This window comes from Tinamus guttatus, unplaced genomic scaffold (assembly GCF_059628265.1).
Source record: "Tinamus guttatus ecotype Peru unplaced genomic scaffold, ASM5962826v1 Tinamus_guttatus_pri_ptg000472l, whole genome shotgun sequence".
Classification (NCBI taxonomy): domain Eukaryota; kingdom Metazoa; phylum Chordata; class Aves; order Tinamiformes; family Tinamidae; genus Tinamus; species Tinamus guttatus.
This window is the reverse complement of record NW_028289006.1, coordinates 2,450,086-2,470,111: the sequence shown is the minus strand read 5'-3', so window position 1 is coordinate 2,470,111 and position 20,026 is coordinate 2,450,086. Positions and strand designations below refer to the sequence as shown.

The 20,026-nt window shown below is 53.1% G+C and overlaps 9 protein-coding genes across 9 annotated transcripts; 5 read left to right on the top strand and 4 right to left on the bottom strand.

Annotated features, from left to right (window-relative positions):
* The first annotated feature begins 194 nt into the window (after positions 1-194).
* LOC148592994 (histone H2B 1/2/3/4/6) lies at positions 195-674 on the top strand. The gene has a single exon (XM_088532970.1). It carries the CDS (start codon positions 216-218, stop codon positions 594-596), a length of 381 nt encoding a protein of 126 aa, XP_088389096.1. The 5' UTR covers positions 195-215; the 3' UTR covers positions 597-674.
* A 9,057-nt stretch (positions 675-9,731) lies between these two features.
* LOC148592993 (histone H1.11L-like) lies at positions 9,732-10,527 on the top strand. The gene has a single exon (XM_088532836.1). The coding sequence runs from the start codon at positions 9,768-9,770 to the stop codon at positions 10,446-10,448; it is 681 nt and encodes a 226-aa protein (XP_088388962.1). The 5' UTR covers positions 9,732-9,767; the 3' UTR covers positions 10,449-10,527.
* Positions 10,528-11,003: 476 nt separating this feature from the next.
* LOC104566813 (histone H2A-IV) lies at positions 11,004-11,460 on the bottom strand. The gene has a single exon (XM_010213618.2). The coding sequence runs from the start codon at positions 11,458-11,460 to the stop codon at positions 11,071-11,073; it is 390 nt and encodes a 129-aa protein (XP_010211920.1). The 3' UTR covers positions 11,004-11,070.
* A 330-nt stretch (positions 11,461-11,790) lies between these two features.
* LOC148592992 (histone H2B 5) lies at positions 11,791-12,240 on the top strand. The gene has a single exon (XM_088532838.1). The coding sequence runs from the start codon at positions 11,800-11,802 to the stop codon at positions 12,178-12,180; it is 381 nt and encodes a 126-aa protein (XP_088388964.1). The 5' UTR covers positions 11,791-11,799; the 3' UTR covers positions 12,181-12,240.
* Positions 12,241-13,740: 1,500 nt separating this feature from the next.
* Positions 13,741-14,229, top strand: LOC104566818 (histone H3). Its single transcript, XM_088532837.1, has one exon. It carries the CDS (start codon positions 13,741-13,743, stop codon positions 14,149-14,151), a length of 411 nt encoding a protein of 136 aa, XP_088388963.1. The 3' UTR covers positions 14,152-14,229.
* A 901-nt stretch (positions 14,230-15,130) lies between these two features.
* Positions 15,131-15,619, bottom strand: LOC148592991 (histone H3). The gene has a single exon (XM_088532867.1). It carries the CDS (start codon positions 15,617-15,619, stop codon positions 15,209-15,211), a length of 411 nt encoding a protein of 136 aa, XP_088388993.1. The 3' UTR covers positions 15,131-15,208.
* A 1,478-nt stretch (positions 15,620-17,097) lies between these two features.
* LOC148592990 (histone H2B 5) lies at positions 17,098-17,572 on the bottom strand. The gene has a single exon (XM_088532869.1). It carries the CDS (start codon positions 17,558-17,560, stop codon positions 17,180-17,182), a length of 381 nt encoding a protein of 126 aa, XP_088388995.1. The 5' UTR covers positions 17,561-17,572; the 3' UTR covers positions 17,098-17,179.
* Positions 17,573-17,877: 305 nt separating this feature from the next.
* LOC104579130 (histone H2A-IV) lies at positions 17,878-18,353 on the top strand. Its single transcript, XM_010226728.2, has one exon. The coding sequence runs from the start codon at positions 17,892-17,894 to the stop codon at positions 18,279-18,281; it is 390 nt and encodes a 129-aa protein (XP_010225030.2). The 5' UTR covers positions 17,878-17,891; the 3' UTR covers positions 18,282-18,353.
* Positions 18,354-18,800: 447 nt separating this feature from the next.
* LOC104579133 (histone H1.01) lies at positions 18,801-19,587 on the bottom strand. The gene has a single exon (XM_010226730.2). The coding sequence runs from the start codon at positions 19,571-19,573 to the stop codon at positions 18,905-18,907; it is 669 nt and encodes a 222-aa protein (XP_010225032.2). The 5' UTR covers positions 19,574-19,587; the 3' UTR covers positions 18,801-18,904.
* Between the last annotated feature and the right edge of the window lie 439 nt (positions 19,588-20,026).

Below are 20,026 nucleotides of genomic sequence, written 5' to 3'. Positions count from 1 at the left end.
AGGGAGCCAATGGGAAGGCGGATCGGGCTACGACCAGTGCGGAGCGCCGAGAGGGCCTTTGTGACGCCCCTCCCGCCGCGGGCCAATGGCAGCCTGCGGGCTGAATGCTGCTCATTTGCATAGGGCGGCTATAAAGAGAGGCGCGCGGCGCCGCTTTCGCTGCATTGCTCCAGTCTGCGCTGCATCCCGCTGAGTCGTGTGAGAGGCAGCTCGCCATGCCTGAGCCGGCTAAGTCCGCACCGGCCCCCAAGAAGGGCTCCAAGAAGGCGGTGACCAAGACGCAGAAGAAGGGCGACAAGAAGCGCAAGAAGAGCCGCAAGGAGAGCTACTCCATCTACGTGTACAAGGTGCTGAAGCAGGTGCACCCGGACACGGGCATCTCGTCCAAGGCCATGGGCATCATGAACTCCTTCGTGAACGACATCTTCGAGCGCATCGCCGGCGAGGCGTCGCGCCTGGCGCACTACAACAAGCGCTCCACCATCACGTCGCGGGAGATCCAGACGGCCGTGCGGCTGCTGCTGCCCGGCGAGCTGGCCAAGCACGCCGTCTCCGAGGGCACCAAGGCTGTCACCAAGTACACCAGCTCCAAGTAGAGCGTCCTGGACCGTCTATTTTAACCCAAAGGCTCTTTTAAGAGCCACCCACTTTTTCACTGGAAGGGCTGTAGGATCTCTGAGAAGAAAGAAAATACATATATATGGAAAGTTTTCATGTGGTCATTTTGCAGTCTATTTACTGGAGTAGGTGTGAATTACTAGGAAATAGCAACTTGTTTTTATAAGATAATTTCTAGTTTTACAGCTTTTTACGTCAGTAACAAATGTGGAATTGGAGTTTTCAAGCCTCTGGGCTTTAAAGCCATGTTTATGTTGTATATTATATGTATGCAGAGTATAGACTATAACAATATCTGCTACTTAACGGTGTCTTTATCTTCCCTATTTTCTGTAACAAAGATAAATCAAGGGGCCACAAATGTTCTGTACTGTAAAATTCCAATTTCTATAATATTGCCTTTTTCCTCACCTGTCACTAGGATAAGGAGGGAAGAAGACTCATTTTTCAGCAAGAATACAACACATCGCTCTATATATTACAAGCATGTAGTGATCCAATCCTGTTCTACTTACTGATCAGTGACGTGGATTTAGGGACACAGTGCACCCTCAGCAAGTTTGTTGATGATACATAACTGGGAAGAGTGGGTGATTCATCAGAGCTTTGTGCTGCCACTTCAATAGTCTCTGAAATGTGCAAAGAGGAGTGTTATCAAGTTAGGCTAAGAAGTCAGACTAGAGGATAACCTCCTGGAGAGCAGTCCTGCGGGGCGGGGGGGGGAGATCTAGGAATCTTGTGAGCAGCAAATTGACCAGGAGTTAGCAATTTGCCCTTGTGGCCAAGAAGGATGATAGTATCCTAAGCTTCATTAGGAAGGGCACTGCCAGCAGGCTGAAGGAGGTTGAGGGAAGTGATCCTCTTCTCTGTCCTGTTAAAGCCACACCTGGAGTGCTCTGTCCAGTTCTGGGTTTCCCAGTACGAGAGACATGGAGCTACCACAATGAGTCCAGTGAAGGGTTTTAGCAGAGTTTCATCTCGTCGTTCTGTGCTGAGCGGATGAATCTCTTGGAGGTTCTTGGGCACGGGCACAGAAAAGGCAGTCTCGGACATGGCAATGACAATCGCTTCACATTCAAGCACCTCCCGTTAGAGCCGGGCACGATCTTGCTTTTATGCAGCGCCGAACAGCCGGATCAGCGCCATCCCACTCGCGATTGGCTGGCATGGAGTCCGTTTGAATATTGTTATGGTGCAGCCTATATGAATATGATTATGCAGTCTCTGCTCATTGGCCGGAATTATGGGCTCCCATTGGCCGGCGGGGAAGCTCCGGGTGCCGTGGCGCTCTCCGGCTCGCGGGTGGGGGGAGGTCGCTGAGGTACCTGCCCGCTCCGTGAGCCCTTCTGCGACCTCTGCAGCCGCGCGACCTTGCGACATGGCTGCGATGCGTGTCTCGGTCTGCTGGCCAGCGTCATGGGCGTCCCGGTGATTGCAGTGCGTTTTTGCGTAGCTGAGTTCTATGGAAATGTGTGGGTCGGCAGGGTGCCTTGTGCTTGGTGGTGGCAGAGTGCGCAGTGCGTGTCCACGCGGACGGGGCTGTGCGTGGGATCCGTAAATTCCCCTTTGGGGTTGCACAGGACCCGCGCCGCCTTTCCCGAGGCTCCCCCTGCGGTCGCGGACTCGCCGCTGCGGCGGTCGGGTCGTCCCTGGGCAGGGCCCTCGTTCCATGGCCCGTCCAGCCCCGCTCGTTGCCGCGGGAGGACGACAGAAGAGCCCACGAGGAGCCCGGCCACCTTTTCGCCTGTCACCCGGCCCTTCCTCGGCCGCGGGCTCCACACTGAGACAGCGAAGCCGCCGGCTGCAAGGCCGCGCAGGTAGATGACAGTGCGGGGTTGGGCTTCCCACAGCCAGAGAAGGGACCTGGGACGACTCCTCCTTAGGAGGCAGTGGGAGTGTAGAGGAAACGGCGGTGGAGTCAGGCTCTGCGGTCTCCCCCTCCTCCCAGGGGAACTATTATGAATGTATTAGGAAACTGTGTCTTAGTGTCGCAGGACCAGTCACGTATTAGGTGTGGAGTCTTTTCTGGAAACCGATTTGCCTAGTCCTGTAGTTTTGTGCTTGCTTGCTTGTTTTCGTGTGTGTGTGTCAGAGAGAGCTGCTTTTGGTCAAAATTCCTTTCGCACTGTTAGCAGTCGGCACACAGAGATCCGCCGCCCGCCCTTCCTCGTCTTTAGCTGATCTGGGATACAAGGATATCATAGTACAGAGATAGGTAATGCACAGATACAGGTTAAGTAGTGTCATGATCGTCCTGCTGCATCCTCACAGATGCCGGTTATTTGAGCTTCCCTGTACATTCACGCGTGCACGTTCTCCCCTGCCACAATAAAGCGGTACTCGAGGAGACCCAGTCCGATTTCCCTCCTGGGATATTGCCCCTGAGAAATGCAGGAAGCTGCTCTTTGGAGAGCAAGGAGTCAAAGGATTAAACACAAAAACCTTGCGACAGCTGGACTACAGGCTTGACGTCTGGGCCACTAAAGTCACCGTCGTGATGAAAACTGTTAAACAGGGAGCCTGTAACATCAAAACTCTTTAAATGTAAAAGTTATTGAAAATAAGGTCCTCTTTCGGGAGTTGGGACTGTGTCCTGAATATCAGCGCCGTAGCTGAAACACAAAGTGATCCCCAGTGATGGCCAAGGACTGGAGAGTGGCCGCTGCTCCCGAGAGGGCGGCGGATCCTACCTCAGTCGCCGCCAAAGACGCGGGTCGGAGTCTCGAAGCACATGGAAGAAAAGCAACTCGGACTTTCACCTGCTTAAATTTAAGCCTTCTCGGAGGAGAGGCAGTGCCCCCTGCCCTCCTCGCAGCCACAGCGTTGCGCCGTCACGCAGTGTAAGGCACAGATACCCCCTCGCACTCTCACACACACTCGCACACTCACACATGCCCGTGCCACCAGGTTTGGAACCTCAGAGAGAGCCCAGAGGAAGCACCGCAGAGGGAAGAGGGGCGCATAGCCGGGCTTCTGTCTGCAGTGTTTTTTAACAGTTTTCCTGCAAGGTGCGGCAGGTATATGTATGTATATATATGTATTTAGTTTTTTTCTGGCAGGGCCGCGACACTTGGGTGTGGGAAATCTGGGCGGGATTGAAAACGGGGTTGGAGGCAGGGAAAAGAAGAAATCCCGTGGGGAAAATACCAAGTTACACAAAACCTTTTATTTCACTGATGTCTCAGTGAATCATCTGAACTATAAAGGAACCATCTGTAGATGCTTATGCGATTAGTTGTAAGTAACTCGGTATACAGCAACTTCTGTTATTTCCTTCCACAAATTGAGGACAGAGGCACTCCAGGCCTTCTTATCACCATCAGTTTTCCTGGCCCCAATGCACATCATGAACCCTTCTTGAGTTGCTTCGGTAGAGACAACTAGAATGCTACAGGACAGAGCCGTTGATCCCTGAAGTCCTTCAGTTTGCTCTTCCTATAGTTCACGGATCAGTGGAACCTTCGATAGATGCTTCGTTCCGCAAAGCATACTTTTTTTTTGGGGGGGGGGGGCAGATGGGAGCGTGGATTTCATCTCGTCCTTTCCATTTGCTTTCCGCTTTCCTGACAAGATTTTGCCCATATTTTTTCCTTTTCCTTTTCTCCCTCCTTGCGACCCAAACCTTAGTCTCACATACACACACTCACGTACCTTCTTATGAATGTATATATTCGCCCAGCGTGGCTACTGCCAGGACCCCTTCCTTGCACACGGTATCTCCAAGGAAGTCGTGGAGTGGATCTGTCACTTCCACGGCCACGAGTTTGTCCCTTAAAGACCCAGGTCCGTCGGGAAGTCCCGACACAGACGGGCTGCGCGCGCTCGGAGCAGCTCGCGGGGAGGATCGCAGCCCCCCAGGCCCGCTGCACCTGGGGGGTGCCCCTGTGCAGGGGCACGGAGCGACCCGGCGGCGCCGCCCGCTGTTTTTACTGAGTCTCTGACCTGTCGAGGAGCTGCGGGGAGAGTGTTTGCCCCACGGCGTCTTCTGAGTGAGGGCCCTGTTCGGGAATCCCCTCATGAACCCCCGTGTCGATGCCCCGCACTCGCTCACGGGCCCCCGCAGCGCCTCCAGCCGCGGCCGCTGCTTCTGCCGGCCCCGGGTGAGGACATCACGGGGTTTTGCTAAATACCGCGTCTGAAGTCTCACACAATATTTCCGTTCCCTCCAGATATTACACGAGATGTTTCACACAACCCTCCTCAAACACGCCATAGCTAGTTTACTCTCTCTCTTAAGAGACCCTGCAAATCTCCTTGCGCCTTCTTATCAGCCACGAAGTTGTGGTTCAACCTCCCCGAGTCTGGGCTTGGTTGCTTCCTTCAATGGCCCATCAATTAGTGACCTAGGAGCTTTGATCTTTCTTATCGTCTCTGTTATCGCCTTCTCCTCACGGGTTGTGTATCTGGATGTTTAATTGATTCATTTCCTTGTTTCCCGTCTTTGCTCTTAATTCGAACAGCCGGGTAACCGGGTATCCTCAAAAAAGAGATGTTCTTGCTTCCCATAAATGTGTATAATTCCTAATTACCTTTATATGCTCCAGGACTCTCCGCGGCAGGATGTGCGCAGGGTTTGCACCTAGTGCTTTTCGGGGCTCAAGCTTTAGCCTTGCACTCGCTCCGCCGTCTCGCTAATCCTCTCCCCGGTAGGAACGACGGAGCCGCTAATCCAGGCGGCACCCGCGTCCCTCACTCTCCTAAGCAGCACATACTGACATGGCATGGAAGCCACCCTTGGCCTAAGAGTTACAGCTGCCTTATCACGAGTACTATTGATTTTCTGTGTTCTGAGAAACTGTCCTAGACCCACTTCACCGGGGCCCCGAAGATTGGCAGAGTTAAGTACGACGCCACAGAACTACTGGCATTAAGTGAGGAAAAAAAAAATCCCCTCTTGGTATGAAAGTGCTATCTTTTCTGGAAACTGAGGGAGATACAAACGAATGAACATTTTACCAAACAGCTTTACGGTGTCACTCACATCCGAGCCATTAGAAGCACGCATCAATCTTCCAGGATATAGATATAACAACATATAACAACATATTTCAATACATATATATGTGTGTGTGTTGTTGTAGTCATTTTGTCGTTTGTTGTTGATACTTAATTGTTTCATTGTGTGGAAGAAAATTTAAATTAAAACTGTTTTTGGATTCTGCAGACATAAACGTGTGACCTCTCTAGCGTTTGTCTCCCGCCAGCGGCTCCTCCGTATACTTTGTCCGGTTACAGAAGGAGCAAAAGGCCATGGTTAAAAAGTGGTGAGAAATAGTTTAAAGCAGCACCAGAAGACTTAGTTTAAAAATGTCCGGTCAATATAAATCACTTTTCCTTTGGGACATGCTTGGTAAGCTTCACCTGGTAGCCACAAACATATGCACCCAGAAATGTACCATCTGAAAAGGCTTGTTTGATGATTTTCTAGACACGTTCTCCTAAACCTGTCTGGAGAGCTGAAAATGAGCAAACTGACCTCTTATGTGCCTCGGGGCTAACCTACGGTCAAAGAAAGTGAGAAAGTACCCTAGACAAAGAATTTGCATATCTCAAAGCAGGGTTTTTAGCACCTCTTTGTTCTCATGAAGTGCTCTATTTTACACAGAAACATCCCACAGAGGTACCAGGACAGTCCAGACCTCTCCTAACTCCTGGTGTTTTTGGATCTTAGCACAGAATTGATCTCCCTAGCCCAGGTCGAGACACAGATGCTGAGAAGCTGCTTCAGGAGACGCAAACCGGTTCTGCAAAAAATGCCGCATTCACCGAGTTAGCTGCCTACGGGCAAGTTTCGTGCAAGCTCTGCCTCTGCATCCAGTCGCTGTTCCCACCAGGCGACCACGCTGCTTTGGGCTAGGGCCTTTCTTCTTGCTTTCCCTTTGCCATACCTGAAGGTAACCTGTTGAAATGTTTCTCAAGATCTTGTCCTCTTGATTGCTACCCCTTAGCTTCAGAGTTACATCTAAGCTCAGGCCTTTCTATCCTTGTTTACTCGTTTGTTTACTTATTTGCTTACTATAAATACTGTGTTTGCTTGGTATTTTTGAGGAAAAGACACAAAGAAGGCGAAAGTCATCCTGTCTTTTAATGAACGTCATGTTTCAAAGTTTCATATCGATACAAAAAAAATGCTTAGTGCCTTCTTTTTCTTTCCTAGAAGATGCCTCATGAAATCAGACGTTAAAGTTTGCTGTTGTTGTTTGCTTGTTTGTTTTAAAATAAATTTGCATTAGAAGAACTAAAAGGCACATTGAAAAAAAGATATTTCTTCCTTCCTCTGCTCCATCTGATAATATTCGCAAGATCTCTTTGATCTCTTTACATTTTCTCCCTTTCCTGAGCCCAAATCAAACTGCAATTAAAAAAAAGATAAAGTACAAAACAAGTATCCTCCATATATGATCGAAATATTGGAGGACAAGAGAACAGCTCCACTTCAGAGGTAAGATTGTACACTAACCATCAAACTACAATCAGCAGTGAGGCCAACAAGGACAGCCGTATTGAAATACAGCGTCAGCACAAATTCCGGCTTCAAATCCATGCAACAGCCTTCTGTTCTGGTTGTCATGCTCTTGTATGTGATGCCATTTCGCTGTTCAGGTGTTCTCCCGAAAAAAAAGACCCTCTCGGATACATTGTGTTCATCCTTACTGTGATAAACCTTAAAAACTAACAGTTTCATAAAATTTTCCCCTCTGCCAAAAGGCTGTCATGTGCTTGCTGTGGGATAATTCTATTATTGGAAGATAAGATGAAAGAACTAGACTACTATTTTTTCAATAATCTGAAATAATCGCTAGGATGTCCTATCATACCCCATATTGTACTGTGTATTTGTGGGCATGTGTCAAAACCATCCCAAGACATTTCTTTCGTACAAATTCAGTTTATCCTATAAATAAATAAATAAATAAAATTTGAAAAAAGAAAGCTGTACACTCCTCACGCCTGCCATTAGAAATTCTTCTCACCTCCCAGTAGCAGTTCAAAATATGAGCTGACACATATCTAAATAAAATAAAGACATGCACATACAGGTATGAGCCTATATGTATGTATACGTGACACATGGTATATCTATATGCAAGGCTCCGATTTCCTAACAAGTGAAGAGAAATTCATGACTATGGGAATGAGCAAAGTTCTGTCTCAGCGATCTACAGGCCACAAACAGTTTTCTGAAAGCTTCTTAGGCCTCATTGGGTTTTTTATGCAGTTTCTTCAACAGAGAAACTAAACTTGCTGAGAGGAAAAAAAGGAGGATCAGGTCTGAGGGAGAAGAGCAGAATCTTTGCTACTCTTATGGGGTGTCCTTCTCCCATGAGGTCCCCATTCAACATATACAGCAACAGCTGAATCCTGTCTTCTCACCTTGGTAATATTTCTGGCCTCTTCTGTATTAGCAATCAAGAAACCGGAAGATGGATTTACGCTGTATTTTCACCAGGGTCTGTCCAGTAGCCCCTTCCCAGATACATTCTTAACCTGTTGTTCTACTGTTCACATATTGCTGTAAATTTACATCCAGTAGTATGTTGGCACTACCCCACCTGCTCTTTGTTTTCATGTTCATGATCAGGAAAAAATACTCATATATATATAAAACATATACATATTATATATATAGTGTTATATATAAAATATTTTTGCTGAAAGGTGGAAGATTCGCTACTTTGCTGTACATTGTGAATGACACATTTCATATTTTCTAGGAAACATAAAACAGAAATCCCTCATAATATCTATATCAAAAAGAATACAATATATAGACAGCAAACCAATAGAAACACACATTATTATTCAATGTCCTCAGGTGGACGTTATTAAGACCCAGCCAGTCATATTACTAGTTCAGGCGTTAGAGCCTGAAATGTCCTCTTGCAGACTAGGAGAGTGATGCAGGGAAAAAAAAAAAAAAAGAAAAAGAAAGAAACCTGTTTAATAAATGCAAAAATGAAATTGCATGATTTGCTTTACAAAGCATTGCAAACATCATGTGATGCTGATATTTAATTTAGTATAGGGTACTTAAATGCTTAATCCTGTTTCTCTGCATTCACTCGGGGGATATTAAGTAACTATTGTCGCGGTATCTCTTCAACTGTGGCCTTGTCTGAGCAATACAAAAGAGAGCCTGGGACACGTTGTTACTCTCGTTTAAATAACAAAAACACCTGCAGTCTAACATGATATTTATCCCGTGGAATACACACACATCATGTATTGAGATTATCACTCGGCTGTCAATTTGCAATGACAATACATCTTAAGGTGCAATAACACTGGAGCACAAAAAAAAATTATTTTCAATATAAGCACAAGAACAAAGGTGTTTACCTGTTGTGCTTGCTCGAAAGAGTTATATTGGAGAAAGACTGTTATATAATTCTTCAAAATATGAAAAGAAATACAGAAAACAAAGCAAACCTTCTGTGTATTACCTAATGATGTCAAATGCATCAGCTAATTTAAGGATGTCATTTTTCACTTGCGTGTTCCTGGAGATCTTTCTTTATACTGTTTTTTTCTTAGGTTCCATGTAAAGTTAAAGAGAGTACTGTGGCTAAAGGATTCATTATTTTAAAGAGATGAAGTCGTGGGATGGGAAGCAGTTTGTAAACTGCATACAGCATGATTAGTGTCCACCTGTGTTACTTGCTCCTTTTAGAATCCAATTTACCTTACCCAAACGTCTTTTTATAAGCTCCATTCTGCACTATCTGGATCAAAAACCCTCTCAGAAACACGTAACACTCGCCATTTTGACGCTTCTCTCAGCAATATAGTTTTAATTTAAAAGGAAAAATAAAAAAACTAACCGTCCCAGGTCTTTGCAATCCTAAAACTCACAGATTACAGGTTTACCTAAAGCTTATTTCAAAACCCAGCGAAAGGAAACGCCGCAGGACGAAAATACCTTCCCTCACCAGCAACTGTGAGAGAAATGGGGTGTCTCGGACACAGGTTTTGTTCCAAAAACACACTTTTTTCACCACAAAGAAACACAAGCCGCGCGGCGCAGAGCGCCCGGCGCCGGCGGCAGGCAGGATTCTAGCGGCAGCCAATCAGCGCGCGCCTCGTCTCTATAAATAGGGGCTGCCGTCGCCAGCGCCGCTGCTGCTGCGTTCAGTCCCGCGAGTCGCGCAATGTCCGAGACAGCGCCCGCTCCCGCCGCCGAGGCGGCCCCCGCCGCTCCCGCCGCGCCGGCACCTGCCAAGGCCGCCGCCAAGAAGCCCAAGAAGGCGGCGGGCGGCTCCAAAGCCCGCAAGGCTTCGGGCCCCAGCGTCACCGAGCTCATCACCAAGGCCGTGTCCGCCTCCAAGGAGCGCAAGGGGCTCTCGCTGGCCGCGCTCAAGAAGGCGCTGGCGGCCGGCGGCTACGACGTGGAGAAGAACAACAGCCGCATCAAGCTGGGGCTCAAGAGCCTCGTCAACAAGGGCACCCTGGTGCAGACCAAGGGCATCGGCGCCTCCGGCTCCTTCAAGCTGAGCAAGAAACCCGGCGAGACCAAAGAGAAAGCGCCGAAGAAGCGCGCGGCGGCGGCAGCCAAGCCTAAGAAGGCGGCGGCCAAGAAGCCCGCGAGCGCCGCCAAGAAGCCCAAGAAGGCGGCGGCGGTGAAGAAGAGCCCCAAGAAAGCGAAGAAGCCGGCGGCTGCCGCGGCCAAGAAAGTTGCCAAGAGCCCCAAGAAGGTGGTCAAGGCTGCCAAACCCAAGAAGGCAGCGAAGAGCCCGGCCAAGGCGAAAACGGTGAAGCCCAAAGCTGCCAAGCCCAAGGCGACCAAGCCCAAAGCAGCCAAAGCAAAGAAGGCGGCACCCAAGAAGAAGTAACCCTTCTTCCCCTCCTGTTCCGTGGACGAAAGCTCTTGGTCCACTCTCGAAAACAACGGCTCTTTTAAGAGCCACCCAAGCTTTCCTAAAAGGAGCTGAAATAATTTATACTGAGTGATTTGCGTGTGATTTTCTTCTGATATGCAGTTTTTCTACAGATAACTTCTGTAATATTTTATTTAGGGTTATCTGGCAAGAAAAGTATCCGCACTTGTTAGCAAATCAGCTTATGGTCCTTTCTCTACCATTTATCCCCCCACTCACAGGTACAACGTAGCCAGTAATTGAATTATAGCTTTAAATTTTATCTAGCCCGGCTAGGCACAGCTCAGCCTGCTGTGTTCGTTTGCTATTTGAATCAATCCCATCCGTAGGGGTTATAAGACACAGAAGGAGGAAATGAACATAGCTTTCATACGACGAAGTAGTAGCTGAGAAGTCATAGTTTAAATAAAAAAAATTAACCGTAATTGATTCTCCCAGTAATCTTGAATGTCGTAAGCACTGATACAGACACCCATACAAGAAAAGTAATATAGCTCTTTCGTGAGGTAGTGGGTGGCTCTGAAAAGAGCCTTTGGGTTTCTCTAGGGAAGGCTTCTCGGGTGCTCTGCTGCTTTGCTCACTTGGCCTTAGCCTTGTGGCTGTCGGTCTTCTTGGGCAGCAGCACGGCCTGGATGTTGGGCAGCACGCCGCCCTGCGCGATGGTCACCTTGCCCAGCAGCTTGTTGAGCTCCTCGTCGTTGCGGATGGCCAGCTGCAGGTGGCGCGGGATGATGCGCGTCTTCTTGTTGTCGCGCGCCGCGTTGCCCGCCAGCTCCAGGATCTCGGCCGTCAGGTACTCCAGCACGGCCGCCAGGTACACGGGCGCGCCGGCGCCCACGCGCTCCGCGTAGTTGCCCTTGCGCAGCAGCCGGTGCACGCGGCCCACGGGGAACTGCAGCCCGGCCCGCGACGAGCGCGACTTGGCCTTGGCGCGCGCCTTCCCGCCCTGCTTCCCGCGGCCGGACATCTTGAAGCGCTAAAGTTTTTCCTTTTAGCTCTGGAGCAATAGGATTACTCACCTCCCGCTGCCCGTATATATGCAGTTGGGGCGGACAAGCAGTGTCTTCCTTGATAGGCTGAGAAAAAGGCTTTGTCGGGGCAGCCAATAGGAAGAGGGATCGAGCTATAACCAATAGAAAAGCTAAATGAACAGTGACGACACACCCTTCATCTTTCGACCATTGACAAAGCCCGAATAAAGAGCAGCTATTTTGCATACCCAGGGTATAAAAAGCTCTGCTTCCCCTACCGCTTTTAGCTCGCCTGTGTTTAGCACTCGCGTGTGTTTTCTAGTACGTGTTTTAAAATGCCTGAGCCGGCGAAATCGGCGCCCGCGCCCAAGAAGGGCTCTAAGAAGGCGGTGACCAAGACGCAGAAGAAGGGTGACAAGAAAAGGCGCAAGAGCCGCAAGGAGAGCTACTCCATCTACGTGTACAAGGTGCTGAAGCAGGTGCACCCGGACACGGGCATCTCGTCCAAGGCCATGGGCATCATGAACTCCTTCGTGAACGACATCTTCGAGCGCATCGCCGGCGAGGCGTCGCGCCTGGCGCACTACAACAAGCGCTCGACCATCACGTCGCGGGAGATCCAGACGGCCGTGCGGCTGCTGCTGCCCGGCGAGCTGGCCAAGCACGCCGTCTCCGAGGGCACCAAGGCTGTCACCAAGTACACCAGCTCCAAATAAGCTGCCTCTGCACTTAGCGCCTGACCCTCTCGACCCAAAGGCTCTTTTAAGAGCCACCCACCTTTTCAGTTAAAGAGCTGATCACGCCGACGATTGTGTTTTAAGCACTTGTAAAGCAAAGGAAATCTGGGGCAGTATGCCCCTGTCGAGTACTAGGATATGCCGGCTTACACTGCACAGTTAAGAGACGTTGTAGTTCACAGTAGTGGCGTTCAGTGTCTCCCTGTTTTTAACTAGGGTTTGGCGGGTGGGGAGGAGGGAAGACTCCTATCAGTACAGAGCTTCTATCCAGATACACTACTGCCTATTGCTTAACGCGGGCTGCAGATTGCCTGCTGAAGGGAAGGGGGCATTTGAACGTTACGTTATGAAGGAAGGAAGAAAAGGTGTTACACAAGCCCGAGTGCTCAGGCGAAAACCCAGGACAATGCACTTTTTTCACAAATGCCTGAGAAATACACTGCAAAGCTGTTGCTATTTTCTTTCTTCTCCCGCTAAGAGCAGTATGTGTGAGGAGAGCCGGTCGCGAGCGTGTACGGCAAGAACGGTTCACGGTAAACGTACGCATTTGCACAACGACACGGTGCACCCCAGCGCCGAGCGCGGGCTACCCCGCGGTACTTCCTTGAGCCTCCTGCTTCCCCCTCCTCCCCGCCCCCCCCCCACACACTTTCGATCCCACCGGCCCGCGATGGAAACGTCGCCGCGAATCCAGCACGGGAAGAAGGGGGGAGGTTGGGGGAAGGCGCCGGGGATTCCACGGCGCCCCGGGAGCCGCGAGGGGCGGCGCGGTCGGACCTGAGTGAGGACTGCGCGCAGCTCGCGGGCGGGAGGCTGAGCGAGGGAGGGAGCGCGGGGCTGCCGCGCTGATTGGTCGCTGTGGAGCTCGGAGGCTCGCGGCACGGAGCGCGTCCCGAGTCAGCCGCGCGCGGTTCTCCGAGCAGCGCAAGGCGCTAAAGCCGGGCCCGGGGAACCGTGGCGGTTCGGGAAAGGCCGGCGGCGAACAATCGCCTCCAGCGCTCCAGCTGCTCCCCGGAAACGAAAACGCGCACTGAGAGGGAGGAAACGCTTGGGAGGTGGGGAGATGGGCGCGTGGAGAAGGAGAAGGAGACTAAGAGTCTGGTGAGAGAGAGGGCTGCAGCCCGGAGGCCATCAGAGGGTGGGGAAGAGGCTGAGAGACCGAGGTGCCCCCAACGCGACTACACTACACCGGCGAGCTGCGGCTTTCTCCCCCTCCCCAGCCGCCTCGCTCTGCTGTTCGCGGGGACGGTTCCCATAGTCTTTCTCGGCCTGCAAGGGCGGGGGGGGGGGAGTGTTGCGGGGGCCTGCGCCGGGGAAGGCTCCCCCCCCGGCGGGGGACGGGGCGGAGCGCCCGGGTTTGCCGCCGGCGGAGCGCGGGCTTTTCGAGTAGCAGCCGCGGCCAATAGCAGCCGGCCTCGCGCCGGCGTCCAATCAGCGAGCGGCTTCGTCTATAAATGCGGCCGCCGCGAAGCCGCCGGCACGGCTTAGCCTTGGCAGTGCAGGGGGCGGGTGGGTGCAGTGCTTGGCCTGTACTGAGCGATGGCGCGTACGAAGCAGACGGCGCGTAAGTCGACGGGCGGGAAGGCGCCGCGCAAGCAGCTGGCCACCAAGGCGGCCCGCAAGAGCGCGCCGGCCACGGGCGGCGTGAAGAAGCCGCACCGCTACCGGCCCGGCACGGTGGCGCTGCGCGAGATCCGGCGCTACCAGAAGTCGACGGAGCTGCTGATCCGCAAGCTGCCCTTCCAGCGGCTGGTGCGCGAGATCGCGCAGGACTTCAAGACGGACCTGCGCTTCCAGAGCTCGGCCGTGATGGCGCTGCAGGAGGCGAGCGAGGCCTACCTGGTGGGGCTCTTCGAGGACACCAACCTGTGCGCCATCCACGCCAAGCGCGTCACCATCATGCCCAAGGACATCCAGCTCGCCCGGCGCATCCGCGGCGAGCGCGCCTGAGGCTCCCGCTCCCGCCTGTCGGGTGCTGGCAGACACCGGAGCAGCCCGCATAGACCCAAAGGCTCTTTTAAGAGCCACTCCATGCCCAGTAAAAGGAGCTGTTAACGCTACTTTCATAACTATTGTGTTTGCTAACGACCGGAGTGTCCTAAGTAAAGGTTTGTAAAGATCGTTGTTTCAAATAGTGTATTATCTGTCGGTGCTTTTCTATGGGAAATTTAGCAGAAATAATTCCCTCTTTCATGTTTTAACAGAATCGAGCAAAACACAGCCTAGATTACGGCATGTGTAAAACCTATTCGCATTATATAGGGCAATTTGATCTCTACAGTCATTATTTAAATTATTAAGGACTATAGAGCATTACATGTTCTCTATCCATAATGGAAAACAAGGTGATGTCTTTCAGTACAACTTTTCTTGCCAGAACATCCACCCGTTTGCTGCCCTTTCTGTATGAAATAAATCAAATAGGAAGAATAATATTCGGGGGGGGGGGGGGGAGAGGGAACGAGTATATCAACGGCTTTACATTTCCCTTTAAATGGCCCTTTCTAACTTGCAAATCGCGTAGTTACCAAAGCATTGCCAAGAGATCATCTCATTAAGAAAGAAAAGCCTTCCCTACAGGAACACAAGGCTCTTTTCGGAGCCACCTACTCTGTTAATATGTCTATATATGCGTATAAAAGCTTATTATTTTTAAGATAACTGACAATATCAAATATTTGTAATGTTTTTGAAGACATAGTGCAAGACCAGAACACTTCCTGGCTGTCTTACTGGGATGTGAGATCTCAAAAGTTACTAATATATCCGTTTTCTCCTTCCATATCTACTACTTAACAGACGGAACTGATAGAATAAGCAAACAAGCACTCTTAATACACCCTACGTTTTCTCCCAACACCATTAACTGTATTTAACAAACACAATAGTTATGAAAGTAGCGTTAACAGCTCCTTTTACTGGGCATGGAGTGGCTCTTAAAAGAGCCTTTGGGTCTATGCGGGCTGCTCCGGTGTCTGCCAGCACCCGACAGGCGGGAGCGGGAGCCTCAGGCGCGCTCGCCGCGGATGCGCCGGGCGAGCTGGATGTCCTTGGGCATGATGGTGACGCGCTTGGCGTGGATGGCGCACAGGTTGGTGTCCTCGAAGAGCCCCACCAGGTAGGCCTCGCTCGCCTCCTGCAGCGCCATCACGGCCGAGCTCTGGAAGCGCAGGTCCGTCTTGAAGTCCTGCGCGATCTCGCGCACCAGCCGCTGGAAGGGCAGCTTGCGGATCAGCAGCTCCGTCGACTTCTGGTAGCGCCGGATCTCGCGCAGCGCCACCGTGCCGGGCCGGTAGCGGTGCGGCTTCTTCACGCCGCCCGTGGCCGGCGCGCTCTTGCGGGCCGCCTTGGTGGCCAGCTGCTTGCGCGGCGCCTTCCCGCCCGTCGACTTACGCGCCGTCTGCTTCGTACGCGCCATCGCTCAGTACAGGCCAAGCACTGCACCCACCCGCCCCCTGCACTGCCAAGGCTAAGCCGTGCCGGCGGCTTCGCGGCGGCCGCATTTATAGACGAAGCCGCTCGCTGATTGGACGCCGGCGCGAGGCCGGCTGCTATTGGCCGCGGCTGCTACTCGAAAAGCCCGCGCTCCGCCGGCGGCAAACCCGGGCGCTCCGCCCCGTCCCCCGCCGGGGGGGGAGCCTTCCCCGGCGCAGGCCCCCGCAACACTCCCCCCCCCCCGCCCTTGCAGGCCGAGAAAGACTATGGGAACCGTCCCCGCGAACAGCAGAGCGAGGCGGCTGGGGAGGGGGAGAAAGCCGCAGCTCGCCGGTGTAGTGTAGTCGCGTTGGGGACACCTCGGTCTCTCAGCCTCTTCCCCACCCTCTGATGGCCTCCGGGCTGCAGCCCTCTCTCTCACCAGACTCTTAGTCTCCTTCTCCTTCTCCACGCGCCCATCTCCCCACCTCCCAAGCGTTTCCTCCCTCTCAGTGCGCGTTTTCGTTTCCGGGGAGCAGCTGAAGCGCTGGAGGCGACTGTTCGCCGCCGGCCTTTCCCGAACCGCCACGGTTCCCCGGGCCCGGCTTTAGCGCCTTGCGCTGCTCGGAGAACCGCGCGCGGCTGACTCGGGACGCGCTCCGTGCCGCGAGCCTCCGAGCTCCACAGCGACCAATCAGCGCCGCAGCCCCGCGCTCCCTCCCTCGCTCAGCCTCCCGCCCGCGAGCTGCGCGCAGTCCTCACTCAGGTCCGACCGCACCGCCCCTCGCGGCTCCCGGGGCGCCGTGGAATCCCCGGCGCCTTCCCCCAACCTCCCCCCTTCTTCCCGTGCTGGATTCGCGGCGTTTCCATCGCGGGCCGGTGGGATCGAAAGTGTGTGGGGGGGGGGCGGGGAGGAGGGGGAAGCAGGAGGCTCAAGGAAGTACCGCGGGGTAGCCCGCGCTCGGCGCTGGGGTGCACCGTGTCGTTGTGCAAATGCGTACGTTTACCGTGAACCGTTCTTGCCGTACACGCTCGCGACCGGCTCTCCTCACACATACTGCTCTTAGCGGGAGAAGAAAGAAAATAGCAACAGCTTTGCAGTGTATTTCTCAGGCATTTGTGAAAAAAAAAGTGCATTGTCCTGGGTTTTCGCCTGAGCACTCGGGCTTGTGTAACACCTTTTCTTCCTTCCTTCATAACGTAACGTTCAAATGCCCCCTTCCCTTCAGCAGGCAATCTGCAGCCCGCGTTAAGCAATAGGCAGTGGTGTATCTGGATAGAAGCTCTGTATTGATAGGAGTCTTCCCTCCTCCCCACCCGCCAAACCCTAGTTAAACACAGGGAGACACTGAACGCCACTACTGTGAACTACAACGTCTCTTAACTGTGCAGTGTAAGCCGGCATATCCTAGTACTCGACAGGGGCATACTGCCCCAGATTTCCTTTGCTTTACAAGTGCTTAAAACACAATCGTCGGCGTGATCAGCTCTTTAACTGAAAAGGTGGGTGGCTCTTAAAAGAGCCTTTGGGTCGAGAGGGTCAGGCGCTAAGTGCAGAGGCAGCTTATTTGGAGCTGGTGTACTTGGTGACAGCCTTGGTGCCCTCGGAGACGGCGTGCTTGGCCAGCTCGCCGGGCAGCAGCAGCCGCACGGCGGTCTGGATCTCCCGCGACGTGATGGTCGAGCGCTTGTTGTAGTGCGCCAGGCGCGACGCCTCGCCGGCGATGCGCTCGAAGATGTCGTTCACGAAGGAGTTCATGATGCCCATGGCCTTGGACGAGATGCCCGTGTCCGGGTGCACCTGCTTCAGCACCTTGTACACGTAGATGGAGTAGCTCTCCTTGCGGCTCTTGCGCCTTTTCTTGTCACCCTTCTTCTGCGTCTTGGTCACCGCCTTCTTAGAGCCCTTCTTGGGCGCGGGCGCCGATTTCGCCGGCTCAGGCATCGTAACAAACACACTAACCACACAGCCAAAAAGGAAGGCACTGAAGCGCTTGAGAAACTGCTGCGCGCGGCCCCTTTTTATAGGGACCTTATGCAAATTAATGAGCTCTCTACTCTTAGTTCCTATTGGTGGCCCGAGCTACTCACGGGCCTTGTTCTCAATCGCCCATTCCTATTGGTTAGAATTCGATCCGCCTTCCCATTGGCTGCTTTGGCAATGCCAGCTGCTCAGCCTATCGACGCTCGTCCGTTTCTCTGGGAGGGGATATAAGGCTGGGCTGCGACGACAATTTCGTTCCTCCGCTTTTTCCATTCGCAGGGAAAGAATCGACATGTCCGGCCGCGGGAAGCAGGGCGGGAAGGCGCGCGCCAAGGCCAAGTCGCGCTCGTCGCGGGCCGGGCTGCAGTTCCCCGTGGGCCGCGTGCACCGGCTGCTGCGCAAGGGCAACTACGCGGAGCGCGTGGGCGCCGGCGCGCCCGTGTACCTGGCGGCCGTGCTGGAGTACCTGACGGCCGAGATCCTGGAGCTGGCGGGCAACGCGGCGCGCGACAACAAGAAGACGCGCATCATCCCGCGCCACCTGCAGCTGGCCATCCGCAACGACGAGGAGCTCAACAAGCTGCTGGGCAAGGTGACCATCGCGCAGGGCGGCGTGCTGCCCAACATCCAGGCCGTGCTGCTGCCCAAGAAGACTGACAGCCACAAGGCTAAGGCCAAGTGAGCAAAGCAGCAGAGCACCCGGGAAGCCTTCCCTAGAGAAACCCAAAGGCTCTTTTCAGAGCCACCAACAAAATTCAGAAAATGAGCTTGAAATTCATTTTATACGATAACAGTTTCTCATCCAAAGGTGGCTACAGCAATGCAGTCAAGCACTTGGAATCAACATTATCACCCTGTCCTATCCATTTTAACTTCCCGCCACTCGCATTACCTCTCCCCCGCACCGGCCCAATCGGGAGGCGGGGCCGTATTTTCCTAATAGGCTCCTATTTCCGATCTTGGCAGTTTCCCATGTGCAGCCTATCGCTGCACAGTGCAGGGTTTTCAAAGCAAGCGCCCTTTTAACTTTAAGCTGCTTCTGATCTTACAAATATACATATATGTATACATATATAAAAACAGACTAACCACATAGCTGACATCTTTTCTGTTCCATCTCTCTGCCCCTTCGCTGGGATGTGCAACTCCACACTATCTGTTTTCTTTTATTCTCCTGGCAATGAGAGCCTGAGCCAGAACAGTGTTTCAGCTCCTTTTAGGAAAGCTTGGGTGGCTCTTAAAAGAGCCGTTGTTTTCGAGAGTGGACCAAGAGCTTTCGTCCACGGAACGGGAGGGGAAGAAGGGTTACTTCTTCTTGGGTGCCGCCTTCTTTGCTTTGGCTGCTTTGGGCTTGGTCGCCTTGGGCTTGGCAGCTTTGGGCTTCACCGCTTTCGCCTTGGCCGGGCTCTTCGTTGCCTTCTTGGGCTTGGCAGCCTTGACCACCTTCTTGGGGCTCTTAGCCGGTTTCTTGGCCGCGGCAGCCGCCGGCTTCTTCGCCTTCTTGGGGCTCTTCTTCACCGCCGCCGCCTTCTTGGGCTTCTTGGCGGCGCTCGCGGGCTTCTTGGCCGCCGCCTTCTTAGGCTTGGCTGCCGCCGCCGCGCGTTTCTTCGGCGCTTTCTCTTTCGTCTCACCGGGTTTCTTGCTCAGCTTGAAGGAGCCGGAGGCGCCGATGCCCTTGGTCTGCACCAGGGTGCCCTTGTTGACGAGGCTCTTGAGCCCCAGCTTGATGCGGCTGTTGTTCTTCTCCACGTCGTAGCCGCCGGCCGCCAGCGCCTTCTTGAGCGCGGCCAGCGAGAGCCCCTTGCGCTCCTTGGAGGCGGACACGGCCTTGGTGATGAGCTCGGTGACGCTGGGGCCCGAAGCCTTGCGGGCTTTGGAGCCGCCCGCCGCCTTCTTGGGCTTCTTGGCGGCGGCCTTGGCAGGTGCCGGGGCGGCGGGAGCGGCGGGGGCCGCGGCGGGGGCGGTCTCGGACATGGCTCGGAGCAGGCGGCGCGCGGGGCAGTGAGCGGCGGCGGCGGCGGCCCCTATTTATAGAGACGAGGCGCGCGCTGATTGGCTGCCGCGCGAGCCCTGCCTGCCGCCGGCGCCGGGCGCTCTGCGCCGCGCGGCTTGTGTTTCTTCGGAGATAAAAAAATGTTTTTTTAGTGCTTTATCTGCCACTAAATCGATTCTTTTCTTCATCTGAGGGACGGCGAAAGGGTATATTTTCGCCCAGCAGTGTCTTGTCTCGAAGGCAGTTTTTTTTGTTCAGATAGGGGTCAACAAACTCAGTGTGCTGGAACCAAACAGACCTTCTGAGAGCGAAAGTTTTGTTTTTCTTTGTAAATTAGAAATTCTCCTTTAATGTTTATGCCAGTTAGGTACCTTAGTGCTAATCTTCAGAGGGTCTTCTTCACATCAGAGAAGAAAGCGAGCATTTAGAAGCTA

Coding starts and splice junctions, on each gene's coding strand:
- LOC104566818 (XM_088532837.1), top strand. CDS start 13,741: ATGGCGCGTACGAAGCAGACGGCGCGTAAGTCGACGGGCGGGAAGGCG.
- LOC148592992 (XM_088532838.1), top strand. CDS start 11,800: ATGCCTGAGCCGGCGAAATCGGCGCCCGCGCCCAAGAAGGGCTCTAAG.
- LOC148592994 (XM_088532970.1), top strand. CDS start 216: ATGCCTGAGCCGGCTAAGTCCGCACCGGCCCCCAAGAAGGGCTCCAAG.
- LOC104579130 (XM_010226728.2), top strand. CDS start 17,892: ATGTCCGGCCGCGGGAAGCAGGGCGGGAAGGCGCGCGCCAAGGCCAAG.
- LOC148592993 (XM_088532836.1), top strand. CDS start 9,768: ATGTCCGAGACAGCGCCCGCTCCCGCCGCCGAGGCGGCCCCCGCCGCT.
- LOC148592991 (XM_088532867.1), bottom strand. CDS start 15,619: ATGGCGCGTACGAAGCAGACGGCGCGTAAGTCGACGGGCGGGAAGGCG.
- LOC104579133 (XM_010226730.2), bottom strand. CDS start 19,573: ATGTCCGAGACCGCCCCCGCCGCGGCCCCCGCCGCTCCCGCCGCCCCG.
- LOC148592990 (XM_088532869.1), bottom strand. CDS start 17,560: ATGCCTGAGCCGGCGAAATCGGCGCCCGCGCCCAAGAAGGGCTCTAAG.
- LOC104566813 (XM_010213618.2), bottom strand. CDS start 11,460: ATGTCCGGCCGCGGGAAGCAGGGCGGGAAGGCGCGCGCCAAGGCCAAG.